Genomic DNA, 17,636 nt, shown 5'->3' on the forward strand with positions numbered 1-17,636 from the left:
TCCCATGAATATTCTTTGAATAAATTCCTGGTCGTTGAATGCTTAATAAAGTGGTAAATTAATAAATTATCAACGCTATTTTTAGACCAGCTAAGCTTAAACTCTACAGGCGAGACGTTCCTATTCTCTGCCACAACGTGACGTCACGACCAATCCCAGGACTACATTCCCAGCCAAGAGCCAACGCCGACATCTCGCGAAAGCCGTGGTTTATTCCAATCTATTTTGGGCATGCGCGCGGCTTCGAGTACTTTGGCTAGAGTGGTTTGATGGTTTTCTGTCAGTCTTCCTAGAGTGGAGCTTTACCATCGAGGCACTTATTTCCTTCCCGTCACTCCAGTTCTCGCGAGACTTGCTACTCCTGCTCTTTCCTCACCCCGCCCCCGCGCTTGCGCAGAGCTCTTCAAAGCAGAAGGTCGCGCTTGGAGGAAGTGGCGGCTTTGGGTCCCGTGGCCGCCGCGCCGTTACTACTTCTCGGAAGCTCCGCTCGGCCGTTTGCCGAGACACCCCGCCGCCAAGATGCCTCGAATTATGATCAAGGGGGGCGTGTGGAGGAATACCGAGGTAAGTCTTCTTTTCCCGCCGTCCGCTGCCCTCCGCCCCTCCGGCTGCGGGTGCGCACGCGCGCAGAGGTCCGGGAGGCGGGGAGGACGTCTTCAGGGTCTGCGTGGGGGGCGGTGCGGGGCCTTTACCCTGTGCCTGGTCCTCAGTTATCTGACCATCTCAAGGACAGGGACCGTGATTTAACCGCTTGATTACCTGCTCGGCACTCGTTAGGCCCTCAGTGAACATTTGTTGAACTGACGCGCCCTCCGCCGTGGTGAACTCACAGTGGGAGGGGGGCACAGGACAATCGCGATAGTCGGTCTTCTAAGCCGCCCACCCCCACCCCCGGTTCCTCATCCTAGGCACCGCGACTCTCTTTGCTATTCAAAAGTGAAGAGGTGCTGGGGCCACAACTTTGTTCTTTCCTTCCTTGCAGAGGGGAAACAGTTTGAGTGCCAGGTCCTAAATACCCGGTTGTATCCGCGTCCCCGCGGTAATCTGTTACCGCGGCGTTAACTTGTCCGCCCTCCCGTCACCCAAGGCCTGTCTCTTCCGCTTCATCTTGGGTAGTAGCCAGATAGGCCTACCGTAGTCTCTTTGCTTCCAGAAATGTAGTGGATCGTGCCATTGGTGAACCAAAGAACAGTAGAGGACTAAAATAGAAACAAGGTTTTAGTGCAGTTTCTGTTTATAGTGCACTGAACTTGTCAGTTTCCCTAGCACACTCTGTCTTTTTACATCTTTCACCTTCTTGGAGTATCCTTCTCCTGCTTGGCATCTTTCTGACCTTCCTTCAAAAACAGTTCAGAAACTCTTCTGGAATTTTTGCCTGGTCATCTGGTTAAAAGTAGTTGCACCCGCAGTGGTCCCTGGACACCTGTTTCATCCATGTGTTATGGTTTGCTTTTGTGTTTTTTGTTTTGCAAGCATCACATCCTGTGTGATGCTGTGATTGTTAACCTCTCAGAGACTCAGTTTTCTAATGGGGATGATAATAATACTTATCTCTCAGAATTAAATGAGTCACTACATTTGGAATATTTAGAACAGAGTCTGGCACATAGTAATCTTTCATAAAATACTAGCTGCTGTTTCTTTTCCCCAGTAGGCAGCACTGCAAGTGGCCAGGATCAAATCTCCTTATCTTTAGAACCTGAGACAGAGCCAAACAAAGTTTGCTTGGGAAATTTTGCTGAATGGATCTAGTAGGGTAGATAACTGTAGTATATACTTAGTTGAAGATGTGATTAAGTATAGCAGTACTGCCACAAAGTTAGAAATTAAGTCAGTGAGAACCTTGCCTCACAGCTTGCACAGAGGGGACCAGGCTGTTTCAGTTGGAGAAGAGATGACTTCTGAGGGAGAGACAGATGTACCAAATCAAGTAACAGCAGGATTCTGATGCTGTGGCCAAAGCCCTGCAAGTCCTTGAGTCTCAGATGTTAGGGGTGTGGAGTGGCACGGAGTGGCTCACATATGAGGCATATAGCTCAAGTTCATTGCGGGGAAAAAAGCCCAAAAGTAAAGTGCCTTGAGTGCATTCATCTATGGCTCTGATTCCCTGATGTCTGTGGTTTAGCCTGAACGGCTCCCTTGGGATTGGCAAATTCCTTATTGGAATGGGTGCCCTGGTGAAATAGTATCTAGAGACTGGGGGAAATTAGAGGCAGAGTTGACTGGTGACTTAGGGGAGAAATACTTAATTCTTAGGTTAGACCTGAGATGTGGATTCTTAGGTCAGAGTGGGGGCTGTGGAACTGGAGAGAAAATGCTGTTCATAAATTGGGAAGCCTGAATTGGAAATTGGATTCACTTGAGTCTTAACTTTTTGAGGGCTGGGTGTGTCCTGTTTTATCCTGTTTTCCCAAGTGTTGATACACAAGACCTGATACAAGGCTGGTGTTCGGGCAGTGTTTTTTGAGTGAATGAGTAAATGAATGAACCATAATCTTTTTAAGAGACTAACATCCACACATTGGAGAATCCTTTTTAAAATCTCTGTCAAGTAGGATTTCTCACATTGGGCTGTACCCATTCCCAATTTTTGGATAGTATTGGGGGAGGGGTTGTGTGTAAGGGAGGGTAGGATGGCCTTCTAAGGGAGTTCTTAATTTCTTTCTTTTCGTTGATTCTGGGTTGCTGTTTTTTTAAATTTTTATTATTGTAATTAAGTTTTATACTTTGGTTTTAAATTTAGGATATATGTGCGTGTTTATATCTCTTTCTCCCTAGCACAACCCAGTTAGAGTTAATTTAAATCTTGTCTTTTCTCACTTGGAGTTTTGTGAATGAATACATTGTTCTCCTTTGAAAAATTTTAGGATGAAATTCTGAAAGCAGCGGTGATGAAATATGGGAAAAACCAGTGGTCTAGGATTGCCTCACTGCTGCATAGAAAGTCAGCAAAGCAGTGCAAAGCCAGATGGTATGTATCAGCTAATGAGTGGAAAACACAAAATGACCTTCATTATGATGAGGAAAATGTCATTTCTTTGAACCTTACCAAAGAAAAGCAGGCATTGTGATGTAACAGAAAGTAGGGAGAGGGAGTTGGGAATTTCAGTGTAAGAATTAGCTGTCTTTTGCTTCCTTTGTGGTCTTAGGCAAGCCATTTTCTGTCCCCTCTCTCCTTCCATTATTGTCCTCCAGTGGTAGGACACTTGGCCCTAACTCATGGAGATAAGAGGCTCAAATGAGTTAATGTTTGAGAATGCTTTGTGAAGCATGAAATAAAACTAATTTTGGGTACAGATGGACCCCAGCTTATAAAAGGATTGTATTCCAAAAGTTTGTAAGTTTATTGTTTTAGAACTTAATTTCCCAAAGACATAAATGAGAAATGTTTGTTATTTTTCTAGGGTAGCTTTCAGTAGTTGAGTTTCCTCATTAATGGTTGAAACATTACATATTTGGTTCCCCAGACTATAATGTACCCCAACATTATATATGTGGTTAAAGGGCAGTGGACACATTAAGTTCTTTACATGTGTTTTTGGCATGAGTGATCTGGCCCCCGCAATGACCCATGTGGTACTGGGATCATATTTTGGATTGTATAAGGGACCTAATTTCCTGGGCACCTGAGTAGGGGAAAGGATCAGAACGTAGAGATTGGCCTACAATGAGGAAGATGATCCTCAGCCTGTGTAAGTGGTTCTGATTTCTGCTTCTCTTAGGTGGAGCTAAGCTCCTACCCCCATGTTTGGTAAGGCTTATATATGGTTTGCAGGCTTCTCCAGCTAAGAAGACTGGATGGAAAAGTTGGGTCAGGTGGGGCATTAGGAAAGACAGTTATGACAATAGTGGTTTTACTTAAACTCACCACACAAAAACATACAGTGTTGAAAACTGTTTAGTGAGTATAAGTCAGATGCTTCAGAAATAAGCCAAGGTGTAAGAAATCAAAACATGAGAAAGTACGATAAAAACTGGAAGCACTATGAAAATATGAGGTAGTTTCATCTTATTTGCAAATAATTTCAATACCTCTAATAAAGTATAAGGTGAATGACAGCAGTTGATAGTTGAGAAGGAAGGCATATTATCATGTTTCAGTCAGGTTACCTTTTTAAAGCATTACTAACCTTGCATAATTAAAATATAGTAGGATTTAGTGAAATAGAGTATTTGGAATGGGATAAGTTTAATAGGGAATAGTCTGTTGTAAAAAAGAACATTTTTTGTGATTGAAGGATGAGAGCTTTCATTTTTCAAATGCTAGAAGTTAGTATGTCTAAAATGTAAATATTCATGCTGGGTGACTGATTAAAGTATGAGATGATGTCTTTTAAATAGGTATGAGTGGCTGGATCCAAGCATTAAGAAAACAGAATGGTCCAGAGAAGAAGAGGAAAAACTCCTGCACTTGGCCAAGTTGATGCCGACTCAGTGGAGGACCATTGCTCCAATCATTGGCAGAACAGCCGCCCAGTGTTTGGAACACTATGAATTTCTTCTGTAAGTGAACCTCTAAAAATGGTACTAAAATGTGTGTATATCTTCTGAATGAGGCTGAATAAACTTTTAGCATTTTCTATCTTTAAACATTAGTTGAAGATCTGAATAAAGCCAGAGGCACTAAAGCTGTTGGATAGTACATTCCAGATCTCATGTGGTTGATCAAGATTATGTCTCCAGTTATATACTTTTTAAAAGAATAATTTAAACATATTACACAAATCATACATGTTCATAGAAAGTAGGGGAAAAAAATAAAAAACAAATAAAAATCACCCATAATTACACTGCTGAGAGTTAACCATTGGAACACGTTAGTTGTTCCACTAAAAGCTTTTTTGTGTAGCTCTACTGCATTTGTGATTTAGGAAACATCTTTGATGCTATTTCATGGTGAGTGGAACCACTGAAATTAGAAATTTAAAACCATTTCTTGTAGGTGAAGCAATAAAGAAATGCTTTATTTTGTTAATGCTCATCCATTGGATTTTTGAAAGAAAGAGTGCTAGCACTAGGGAACCTGGTATTTCTAAGACTGAATGGTGTGGTGATGTGATTGATTACTCTGGGTTCATTTCTAGGGATAAAGCTGCCCAGAGAGACAATGAAGAGGAAACAACAGATGATCCACGAAAGCTTAAGCCTGGAGAAATAGATCCAAATCCAGAAACAAAGCCAGCACGGCCTGATCCGATTGACATGGATGAGGGTAAGTGTACTTTTGTGAGGAATTTATTTCTTTGGTAACCATAGACTCCTCAGGCTTTCTTTTACCTCTGAGTTCTTTTCCAAACTTCTCTGGCTTTTTAGAACTGAGGTTCTGTCTGCAGTTGTTACTCTAAGTCTCTTTCCAAATGCGTCCAGCCTTCTGTTGTAGGGTAATTGCTTTTTTTGGATGCTGTCCCTTTATCTTTTAATGTTTCAGTTCACTTAGTTAAGCAGTGTGATATTCCTGGACGTTTTCTGGTGGCTAGAGGTAAGCTCTTTAGGACTCTGTTGTCTTTCCTTTTCTGAGGAATGAGAAGTCTGGATTTGGGGTCCAGTGCTCCTATTAACTACTTTCTTGACTTCAGACAAGTAGTTTGAGTTTCGTGAAAAGGCAGCTCTGTAGTACCATGAGGGAGACTTAAGATGCCTTTTTGAGACATTGAATCAGGAATCAGAGGAACTAGACTTTAGCTTAGTGCCGTATCTGCCAAGTATTAAGCTCTTTGACTTTGGGTGAGTCATATAATCTCTCTGAACTTTGATTCTGTTTCCCGTCAGATGTAGAGCTATAGTGTCTGTCTTACTTCACAGGGCTGTTGTGAGCGTTCCAGTGAATATTTGTTGAGTTTTTAATGTAAAAACTTGAAGGTGGTGGTTCCCAAAGGCATACTGGGGCTGGGCTGGCTGCATCACTGTCAAATGGTGAACATTAAAAAATACAGGTACCAGGGCCTCCCCAGGAGATCTGACTCAGTAAACTGGGGAAGGGGAATGGAGGGTAGGGTAATCCTGGAATCTGAGATTTTCGTTTTTTAAAGTTCACTTGTGATTTCACTGGACACCCTTGTATAGGAATTGCTCCAAGTTATCAGTAATGAACTGTATTCTACTCTGGGAAACTATGGAAACTGTACTGGAGAAGAGAAATAGTTCTGAGTGAGAAAAATCAAGGAAAAATGATACTGAAGATTATCAGTCCCCTTAAAATTAAGTAATAGCTTTTCCCCTTAAAATTAAATAATAGCTTTTATAATATTTCACAGTTTGTGCTGTACCAGATAGTTGATGATAGTAGAGGACATAATAATTATAGCCATTGTTCAGTGAATATTTGCTGGATGCTTTGCCTACTTCATTTTGGTTAGTTCATCTCAACATCTCTCTGAAGTAGGAATTCCTGTTTTGTAAATGGTGAGATGTTGTTATCTCAGAGTCACATAACTAGTGAGTCATGGGCATGATTTTTAACTTAGATACCTCTGGCTTCAAAACCCAAGCTGTTTCCTTTATGCTGCACCATATAATGATTATATTGATGGGTTTTCTCATCTTAAGCACTAGGGTACATCTCTCACCTTGCTTCTGTTGGAGAAGAAGTTAATTTTCTATTTTTGCAGATGAATTGGAGATGCTTTCTGAAGCTAGAGCCCGCCTGGCTAATACTCAGGGAAAGAAAGCCAAGAGGAAAGCAAGAGAGAAACAGCTGGAAGAAGCAAGGTATGGTTGCTTCCATCCATAGTTGACCACTTAGTCTGTGCATCCTTAGGTCTGGTAAAACTTCATCAGCCCTGTTTGGTGAATGACAATTAGAGTTGTCTCATTCCAGTTTTGGTAATACTGCTTAACTTCCTTATTGCTTTGGAAAAATCTTTTGTATATCTTTCTAACCATTTCAGAGTAGTTATAGAAAAAATGCATTTAAAATCAGTTATTTTTACTTTTGACTGCTCTGGGTCTTCATTGCTGTGAGGGCTTTTCTCTAGTTGTGGTAAGTGGGGGCTTCTCTAGTTGCACCGCACAGGCTTCTCATTGCAGTGGCTTCTCTTGTTGGGGAACACAGGCTCTAGGGCGTGTGGGCTTCAGTAGTTGCGGCTGCCGGACTCCAAAGCACAGGCTCAGTACTTGTGGCGCATGGGCTTAGTTGCTCCGTGGCATGTGGAGTCCTCCTGGACCAGGGATCATACCTGTGTCTCCTGCATTGGCAGGCAGATTCTTTACTAGTGAGCCACCGGGGAAGCCCCAAAATACATGTTTAAAAGGAATTTTGTAAGACATGGCAGAAGTAATGCCCAGGTATAAACGTACGTATGTGTCTTGGTGTGGTGTATTCTGTTAGCGTAGGAGAGCTTCATTTGTTGTAGCCATCTTGCTGTCAGATGGCTGGAGGACACACTGGGCTCCGTGCCTTTGGCATGACTGCCATTAGTTACTCTCGTTGATTAGTGTTGGGAAGGCACCAGCTGTGAAATAGGAAGCCCGTCTGAACTTGGAGGGAGTAAATGAGCCTTGAACCACGTTTTAGGCTGTTACAGAAATTTTTATTTAAAAAATGAGTGAAATTAAATACTGCCCTCTGCTCAAGGTTTTCTCCACTTTCCTCTTCTTTTTGGTTAGATCCATATCCATTATTGACTTCATTCCTAATGGTCTAGAAGCCAAGATGAAGTGGGTAAAGGGGAAAACCTGAACTTTTGCTTATTAGATTTTGGAATTCAGGCTTTGAAGTAACCTCCCCAGCCTCCATAACTGCCTTTTTGGTCCTTAAGCTGAGAAGTATTTCCTGACCTGATGACTAGCATTGTGCTGATGGTTTCCTCGGTAGTGACCGTGAAATATCAGGTCCTGGGATGAAGGATTCTTTCTTGCCAGAGGATGCTTTCCAGAGCTGACCAAGCACTAGCCCAGAAGAGTTACTTATGACGGGAGTGTGATTGACCTGGGACAGTGAACAGGCACTAAGAGGAGGTACTACATTTTCTGCCCAGTCTCAGTCACCTTTCTATTTTGCTTACTGTTTAAGGTTGAGTAATGTGAGTAAGGTTAAAAAAAATTGATTTTCCATTTTTGTCCATGGTGGTTTGGGGACTCAGTGTTTTGAGCCTTTTAACCATGTGAGTTCGACCACCATGTGAGTTGGATCACCTTGTGAATTGTCCCGTGGACAACCAGCGAAGGGCCCCCCACGCCCGTCCACTCTTGTGACCGCTTGTTCACTTGTTAGTGACTAGCAGGCAGGGTTATTTTAGGGAAGTCTGTTCTTCCCTTTCCTCCCCCAGAAATGTGAAGCCTTTGATGTTGTTCTTTGTGGGGGCAGTCTTGGGTGTGGCCATAGCCTCCTGGGGATGAGGTGATTTTGGCCAGACTTGCTTTGACATCTTTTTCCCTGGGTACACCCAGCTGTTAGACTCTACTGACTGCCAGCTTATTGCTGTATTGGTTTCAGCAATGTCTTGAGGCATAAATTGCTCCACAAACTGATCCAAAGAAACTTTGGCTCCTTTGAAGGGATAGTTTCTGAGGTCAGTGTTTGATATTTGTTCTCATCCCAGGAAGGCTTCTCCCACTTTTCGAAAGGGATTGATTCTGGCAGACTGTAGTAGGCCTGCAGTTTAGCTGTATCTCCAAAGAATCTATCAGATATCAGTTGCCTTTTCATCACAACTTCTACTGTTTTTGAGAGTGCCCTGAGGCCTGAGCCTCTCCATTTCCTGTTGCAAATGAAAGTCACTTTCTTTGGGGAGAGCTTGGAATTCTCTATTCTGTCCCATAGGCTCTGATGTACTTGTTCCTGCGTGACACCCCACTTTAGAAGCTGAGTGCTTAGTGTCGGGGGTGGGGTGGGCAGCCGCCCCAGAGCTCCTTGGCTTGCCTCCCCTCGCGTGGAGCCCTCATGCCACAGGCCCAGCAAGGACTCCTGGGGCTCCAGTGTCCTCAGCAGCACTGTGCCCGAGGCAGAGCCTCTGGGCGGGAGGAAGCCTGTCCTTCTCAGTGACTGTGTCTGGACTTGGCCTCTGCAGTGCTTCCCTGGAGGTGGGATGAGAAATGCTGAGGTCCTGCCTCTCGGAATGAAAGCCAAGGAGCTGGAGGGGAGAGAGAGCCCTGTGTTCATGTCTGTACCAGTGTGGAGTGGAGTGTCTGTCTCCCTGAGCTGGGAGCTGGAGGGCGGGAAGAGAAGAGGAAGTGAAGGAGAAGAAGGAAGAGGAAGGAAGAAGAAGAAGACGAATACAACAGGCTCTCAGTTTTCTTATCAAATTTTTGTAGATTTTCTTGAATAAATATTTCTTCATTTGATGTATCTCCTTTAGGATCCTTTCCAAAGACTTAAGTCTTTTTTTCTTTCTTTCTTTTTTTTTTTAAACTAATTTATGTCAGTTTTGCTGGGGAATGAGTCTGTGAAATTGCTCCTAAAAATTGTTTCATAACTTGATTTTTCCCCTGTTTAATATTGTGAATAATTTTTCTAATCATTAAATCATTAACATCATAGCATCTTGAGAAAGTGCAAAGGATAAAGTAAAAATTAAGTGAAATTCCAGCCTCCTGTGATTATCAGTTACTCTTTGGGTGGACATCCTTCATATCTTCCATGTTGCTCCATAGCATGTAAACTTTGTAACATTTTTTTTTTTTAAACCAGCAGTGTGTCTTGAGCATCTTTTCATGTCAGAGTAGATTTACAGATTTCTTAAAGATTATTTAGAGGCTGTATAATAGTCTATGTTCTTGCTATGTTATAAATTATCTTGACTAATTTCTTATTGTTAGATGTTTAGGTTGCGTCTATCCACTTTTCTGAACAGTACTTGATTAACAGTCTTGTAGGTAATGCCTTGTTCATGTCTGTATTTCCTTAGGCTGAAGGCTGAAGAGTGAAATTGCTGGGTTAAAAAATTGTAAAAAACTTAAGAGTTTTAATGTGTGTTTCTAAATTCTCTTGGCGGAAAGCTATACCACTGTACTTTTCATTACCAGTGTAGGAGGCTGTCCGTTTTTTACACCTTTGCCATTAAAACAAAGTAAAAACTGAATGCTGTTTATTAGATAGGAAAGTGTTAGTCACTTAGTCATGTCCAACTCTTTTCGACCCTGGACTGTAGCTGGCCAGGCTCCTCTGTGCATAGAATTCTCCAGCCAAAAATCCTGGAATGGGTTGCTGTGCCCTCCTCTAGGGGATCTTCCCAACTGGGATCTGGTCTCCTGCATTGCAGGCAGGTTCTCTACCGTCTGAGCCACCAGGAAAGCCCCAGCTGAACCTCCAGTACTTTGACCACCTGATGCAAAGAGCCGATTCTTCAGAAAAGACCCTGATGCTAGGAAAAATTGAGGGCAGGAGGAGAAGACAGCAGAGGATGAGATGGTTGGGTGGCATCACTGACTCAATGGACATGAGTTTGAGCAAACTCCGGGAGATAGTGAAGGATAGGGAAGCCTGATATGCTGCAGTTCGTGGGGTGACAAAGAGTGCATCATGACTTTAGTGACTGAACAACAACAATTTATTAGGTATGCAGAAATGGTACTTGATTTAATTTGTGATTCTTTAATTTTTAAAGTACACTTTGTCATTTTCAGTTCAGTTCAGTCACTCAGTCGTGTCTGACTCTGCGACCCCATGAACCACAGCACACCAGGCCTCCCTGTCCATCACCACCTCCTGGAGTCCACCCAAATCCATGTCCATTGAGTTGGTGATGCCATCCAACCATCTTATCCTCTGTCGTCCCCTTCTCCTCCTGCCCGCAATCTTTCTCAGCATCAGGGTCTTTTCAAATGAGTCAGCTCTTTGCCTCAGGTGGCCAAAGTATTGGAGTTTCAGCTTCAACATCAGTCCTATCGATGAACACCCAGGACTGATCTCCTTTAGCATGGACTGGTTGGATCTCCTTGCAGTCTAAGGGACTCTCAAGAGTCTTCTCCAATACCACAGTTCAAAAGCTTCAATTCTTCTGTGCTCAGCTTTCTTTATAGTCCAACTCTCACATCCATACATGACCACTGGAAAAACCATAGCCTTGACTAGATGGACCTTTGTTGGCACAGTAATGTCTCTGCTTTTTAATATGCTATCTAGGTTGGTCATAACTCTCCTTCCAAGGAGTAAGCGTCTTTTAATTTCATGGCTGCAATCACCATCTGCAGTGATTTTTGGAGCCCAGAAAAATAAAGTCAGCCACTGTTTCGCCATCTATTTGCCATGAAGTGATGGGACCAGATGCCATGATCTTAGTTTTCTAAATGTTGAGCTTTAAGCCAACTTTTTCACTCTCCTCTTTCACTTTCATCAAGAGGCTCTTTAGTTCTTCTTCACTTTTCTGCCATAAGTGTGGTGTCATCTGCATATCTGAGGTTATCTGCCAATCTTGATTCCAGCTTGTGCTTCTTCCAGCCCAGCGTTTCTCATGATGTACTCTGCATATAAGTTAAATAAGCAGGGTGACAGTATACAGCCTTGACTCCTTTCCCTGTTTGGAACCAGTCTGTTGTTCCATGTCCAGTTCTAACTGTTGCTTCCTGACCTGCATACAGGTTTCTCAAGAGGCAGGTCAGGTGGTCTGGTATTCCCATCTCTTTCAGAATTTTCCACAGTTTATTGTGATCCAAACAGTCAAAGGCTTTGGCATAGTCAATGAAGCAGAAATAGATGTTTTTCTGGAACTCTTACTTTTTTGATGATCCAGTGGATGTTGGCTATTTGATCTCTGGTTCCTCTCCTTTTCCAAAACCAGCTTGAACATCTGGAAGTTCATGGTTCACGTATTGCTGAAGCCTGGCTTGGACAATTTTAAGCATCACTTTACTAGTGTGTGAGATGAGTGCAATTGTGTGATAGTTTGAGTGTCATTCTAGCTGTTTGCATTGTTTCCTTAGTGAACTGTCTTTCCTTCTGCTTTTTTCCCTTGAGATGCATTTTAAAAAAATTTGCCTGGATTCTTTATATCTAATCATTCCTAATACTAATTGAAAAATTTTTTCCTACTATTTACCTTTTGATACTGTTTTATGATTTTAAAAATGGTGCTACAGAGATATAAAATTTAAAATTCAAAGCTGTTGATTTTTTTTCTTTGCCCATCATTTCATTGATATTAAGTGAGTATATTCCCATCCAGAGATTAGATACATATTTACTTATAGTTCCTTCTGGTTTTTCTCTTTGCTCTAATATATATGTGTACCTTTAAGTCAGAACTGGAGTTGATTTTTGTGCATGGTGTGAGGTGAGGATTTAAGTAAATATTTCTTCCCCAAATGACTGGGCAGCTTTCTTAACTCTGTTGGATGAGCCATCCCTTCCCCGTGGTGTATGATTTTCAAGGTGATCTTGTGTTCTTTTTCTTCAGGCGTCTTGCTGCCCTCCAAAAGAGACGAGAACTTCGAGCAGCCGGCATAGAAATTCAGAAGAAAAGAAAAAAGAAAAGAGGAGTTGATTATAATGCTGAAATTCCGTTTGAAAAAAAGCCTGCTCTAGGTTTTTATGATACTTCTGAGGAAAACTACCAGACTCTTGATGCTGATTTCAGAAAGCTAAGACAACAGGATCTTGATGGGGAGCTGAGATCGTAAGTTGCCTTTCTGGGGTTTTTTTCCTTTCTGGTTTTGTAAATGGAAAAGTATAGTAGGAATTTTAGGGAGGGCCAGATATTATCCTTGTCAGAGCCAGATTTTTCTTAGTCAGCACAATGTGACTTACATAATGCTTTTACCTATTTAATGGATTCACCTTTCTGAGAAAACCAGTGACCCTGGCTGTGATGTTTTTAGCACAGAATACTGTTTGCATTTCTTGAAATGTCAGCCCTTGGCTGTTAGTGAACTGTCTACTCACTGAGTCACAGACTTAACATTTGGTAACCCGATTAGTTATTTCACTAATGGCCTGAAGGAATATGTCAAAAACCTGGTCTGCTTTTTTTTTTTTTCTTAGTGAAAATTTTATCTTGTTTTTCTTAAGATGAAATTAAAAGGAAGAAATGACCATTACCAGTTCATTCTTAAATCTTCATCTAATGGGGTCAGTATGTATTTTTATCAGGTGTCTTAGAATGCAAAGGATTTTGCTTATTTATAGGGATTTTTAGAGTTTCTTTAAATCTTATATCTGAATGTTGTGGAAAAAACCTCCTATGCTTATCAAAGATTTTTAGTTTTCCACTCCCTCAGTGGCCTTCTATATTTCTGTTGACATGAATTGTTAGTAAACAACAGATGTCAGCCAGGGTGGATCAGCATTTTCTTGAATGTACTCCATTGTATTTGTTTTTCAGATTAGCACCTTGTTTTAGGTAAATAAACAGATAAAAAGATGGGAGAAGAAAAAGTCATTTGGATGGAGTACACTAGATAGAGGAGAAGGATGACATGCAGAGGGGAAGGGAGCATTCCTGGTCCTTTAGAAAATAACCTTGAGCTTGGCACTACACCCTAACAACTCTCTGATGTCATTTGTCAGAACTTAACTATCCTTTAAAACAAAATGGTGTCAAACAATCGAAGATTAGTTTTAAAGGAAAATTTAAAACCAGTGTTTTAATTTTGTTCCCTTTGTTTCCCTTTTTGTATACTTTATCATTTTCCTATGTACAAACACATATTTTTGTATGAATGTAGTCATGATATAGGAGTACTTTTATGGTTTTCTTTTCATGTTATATGTAACATTTTGCTTATCATCGTAGTCTTTATAATTACATGGTTTTAATGTTTAGTACTTAAATTACTTAATGTATCTTTTCTTAATAATTCTATTGCTATTCTATATTCCTCTTGAACATAGTAGTTAAGTAATGTATAGGAAAAGGAAACATCTTACTGTATATAGTTTTGTCTATTTATTAGTACTTTTCTTAAGAAGGGATTATTTTGTTCAGAGTATATGACTATTTATATGGCTTTTAACATTATTGCCTATAAGTAACTTTGAAAAATTTGTTCTCCACCTTGATCCGTGACAGTGAAAAAGAAGGACGAGATAGAAAAAAAGACAAGCAGCATTTGAAAAGGAAAAAAGAATCTGATTTACCATCAGCTATTCTTCAAACTAGTGGTGTTTCTGAATTTACTAAAAAGAGGAGCAAACTAGTACTTCCTGCCCCTCAGGTAATCTGATGAAAGTAGGTTTTTCATTGTGTGAACTCACATGCGTTTATACATTTTCTCAGCAAATGTTTGCAGGTCTGTGTGCCAGGCTTTCTTTTAGGTGCTTGGTACCACGAAGAAATATTAGGCCTTGAACGTCTCATATGCTGGTTTAATAATTAATTGTCAGCTCTTAGCAATTTGTCAGTAGACTGGGGCTTCAGGCCTGTTTTTTTTGTAGCTGGTGATGGTGGTATCTGGCCTTGTGGATTTCAGGTGACTGTCTTTTAGGGGATGTTTGGTTGTGTCATTTTTCTCTTTTTGAGACAGTAACTGTGAGAATCAGTGTGGGAGTTGTGGAGAAGAAAAAATTCATTCAGCTCATTGTAGGCTCTGTTCCTGTGGCTGAATTGTGGTTGGTCAGAAACATGGGGATTTTGGATAAGCTTCTCTTGCATTCTGATGAGTACAGCTCTGTAGAATTGGACAGTTTAATGGAGCAGAGGGATGGATTTAGGAGGTTTGAACAGCTTCTTTAGCCAAATGAATGCCCTGGCTGCATTAATATAAAATTCTTGGGTATAAACATAAAATAGTTTTGTCAGATGCTATCATTTGTAGTGGTGATATTTCTTCAATTGGAATTTTGCCTGTAACTTTTTTTTTTTTTAGTTCTTAGGATATTTATTTTGGTAAAATCACAGAGATAACACCTTTTGATTTTCTTAGGGATTTTTGTGGCTCAGTGGACTCTGTGTGATATTTTAATTCATTTTTAGTATGCCCCCCCAATTGATAAATGGTTTTGTACAAACACTATTAATTTATGGTCTTGATTTATTAATATATTGTTTTGAGAGAATTTCAGTATGGAAATAGAAGAATACAGTTTGGTACTGTATCATGTATGGAATTTTCGAACCTCTGTGTACTCAGTGATTCATCTTTCTAGAATGTGGACATTTTAAGCTGTATTATTCTCTGGTTAAATATTGCTACTATGATAACTGTTATCTTCAGATTTCAGATGCAGAACTCCAAGAAGTTGTAAAAGTAGGCCAAGCGAGTGAAATTGCACGTCAGACTGCCGAGGAGTCTGGCATAACAAACTCCGCTTCCAGCACTCTCTTGTCTGAGTACAATGTCACCAACAACAGCATTGCTCTGAGAACACCACGGACACCAGCTTCCCAGGACAGAATTCTGCAGGTAGGCTGCCATATGGTAGAATGAGCCTTTCACTTTGTTTCCTGTCCTTAAAAGTAGTATAAAGGAGAAGACTAAATGGTTTGGTTTTGTGTCTCTTAGTGTAAGCAGTTTGAAACAGTCCTAAATGCATAGCTGCTAGAGATTTCCATGATAGGAAAGCTAAATCTTGTCAGTAAAGCACAGCATTTAAAAATTACACATTGCCTAGCAGTCCTGGGGAAAAAATCAGATGTGTGTAGTTAGTAATTTTAAATTAAAATTTAAATTAAATTTTTTTAAAAAATTATTTATTTATTTATTTGGCTTGGTCCTAGTTGCAGCACACAGCATCTTTCATTGCAGCACACCAATTCGCTAGTTGAGTCTCGTGGGCTCCATAATTGGGATGAGTGGGCTTGCTTGCTCTGTGGCACATGGGATCATAGTTCCCCCAATCAGGGATTAAATCTGTGTACTCTGCATTGCAAGGTGGATTCTTAACCACTGGGCCACCAGGAGAGTTCCCTGTAGTCAGTAATTTTTTTTTTTACAGTAATTTTTAAAGCTTCCTTGTGATTCTGTACTTAGCATGGCATAGACGGCCTTTAGTACTGTTTCCCTTGCTCCTTAACATATAGGGTGTACAGCTCTCTGTGTTCCTAGGGTGTCAGCATGCCAGGCAATAGACAGGCCTAACAGAATACTATTGAGTCTTTCAGCGCTCCTTACATCTCAGTTTTCTAAGAGTCAAATATAATCTTAAGGTCTTGATTCAGTAGTCAAACAGTCCTATAAGACTTTGTAAGAAAACAGTGCCCCTCACTGCCTGCTTTCTAGAGTTATCAGTGACAGCTCTTTGTTTTCACCACTGTAATGCTAAGACACTTGTTTTATGTTGGTTTTATTTTCAGTTTAAAGCATTTTTTTCCCACTTAGAATTTGAACATTTGGTGCTCTCATGCCCTCTGCCTCTACTGTGCATCCACACTCTCTCCATTTTCCCATCTTCCATTGTAGTTAATCATAATTTTGGTTGGCTCTATGCTTATGGTTTACCTTATGACTATGTGGGGCTTCCCTCGTGGCTCATATAAAGAATCTGCCTGGAATGCAGGAGACTCAGATTCCGTCCCTGGGCCAGGAAGATCCCCTGGAGGAGGGCATAGCAACCCTCTCCAGGATTCTTGCCTGGAGAACCCCATGGACAGAGGAGTCTGGCAGGATACAGCCCTTGGGGTTGCAGAGAGTCAGATGTGACTGAGCAACTTTCACACTCACTTGTGACTATGTAAACTGCATTCACTGCTGACCTACAAAGTGCCTTATAATTATTCCACTGCATAGTATTTTGTTTTTCTTTTTTCTTTTTGCAACTTTATTAATTTTATTGTATTTATTTATTTATTTATATTAGTTGGAGGCTAATTACTTCACAGCATTTCAGTGGGTTTTGTCATACACTGACATGAATCAGCCATAGAGTCACACGTATTCCCCATCCCGATCCCCCCTCCCACCCCCCTCTCCACCCGATTCCTCTGGGTCTTCCCAGTGCACCAGGCCCGAGCACTTGTCTCATGCATCCCACCTGGGCTGGTGATCTGTTTCACCATAGATAATATACATGCTGTTCTTTCGAAACATCCCACCCTCACCTTCTCCCACAGAGTGCAGTATTTTGTTTTTCTTTGGATTAATACTTGTTTTACTTAGTTGCTAAGATTTTTGATTACTTGGCACAAATTCATTTCTGGATCTGGACTTTATTAACTGTCAGTCTCCTGTAATCTGGTCAAATTTTAGGTATTCTTATCTTTTTCAGCACTTGAAGTCTTTCCTGGAATTTCTGAATGTTCTCGTCTGGACTGATCACTCCTTAGATGTTGTTTATGGCTTGTTCTCTTGCTGTTCCTTCACTGTCACCCTGGAAAGTTTTCCCTTGGGTCTCCTCTTTCCTTGCTCCCATGTCTCTCGCTTTCTTGGTTGGCTCCCTTTTAGTGAGGCATATCTGTCGGTAGCTTTCTGAGGAAGGTTTCATGGGACATGGAATTTTTAAGTCTTGAATATCTGCAAATCACTGTTTTACTCTCTTATTTGATTGATCGTACAGCTGGGTATAGAATTCCAGATTGAAAGGGCTTTTGTTCACAGCTTTGAAGGCAGTTCCAGGGTCTTCTGACTTGTGCTGTTAAGGTTAATAGAAAATCTGGTTTTTTCCTTCCTCTGGAAGCTTATATGACCTCTTTTTCACATGCATATTTCTTGATGTGGCTTTATTTTTAACCACTATACTAGGTACTTGGTGAGTCTTTTCATTCTGTAGACTCATGACCTTCAATTCTTGGAAGTTATTTCGAAAATTAAAAAAATTTGCTCCCCTT

At 40.9% G+C, this 17,636-nt stretch overlaps 1 protein-coding gene across 1 annotated transcript in view; it reads left to right on the plus strand.

Moving 5' to 3' along the window:
- The first annotated feature begins 392 nt into the window (after positions 1-392).
- Positions 393-17,636, plus strand: part of CDC5L (cell division cycle 5 like) — a 45,331-nt gene continuing 28,087 nt past the window's right edge. Inside the window, exons 1-8 of the mRNA XM_061146846.1 lie at positions 393-564; positions 2,868-2,971; positions 4,342-4,503; positions 5,085-5,212; positions 6,609-6,708; positions 12,333-12,551; positions 13,944-14,088; positions 15,088-15,276. Coding sequence (XP_061002829.1) covers positions 520-564; positions 2,868-2,971; positions 4,342-4,503; positions 5,085-5,212; positions 6,609-6,708; positions 12,333-12,551; positions 13,944-14,088; positions 15,088-15,276 — 1,092 coding nt within the window. The 5' untranslated portion in view covers positions 393-519. The remainder of the gene's footprint in view (positions 565-2,867; positions 2,972-4,341; positions 4,504-5,084; positions 5,213-6,608; positions 6,709-12,332; positions 12,552-13,943; positions 14,089-15,087; positions 15,277-17,636) is intronic.

Source organism: Dama dama, chromosome 7 (genome assembly GCF_033118175.1).
Source record: "Dama dama isolate Ldn47 chromosome 7, ASM3311817v1, whole genome shotgun sequence".
NCBI lineage: Eukaryota > Metazoa > Chordata > Mammalia > Artiodactyla > Cervidae > Dama > Dama dama.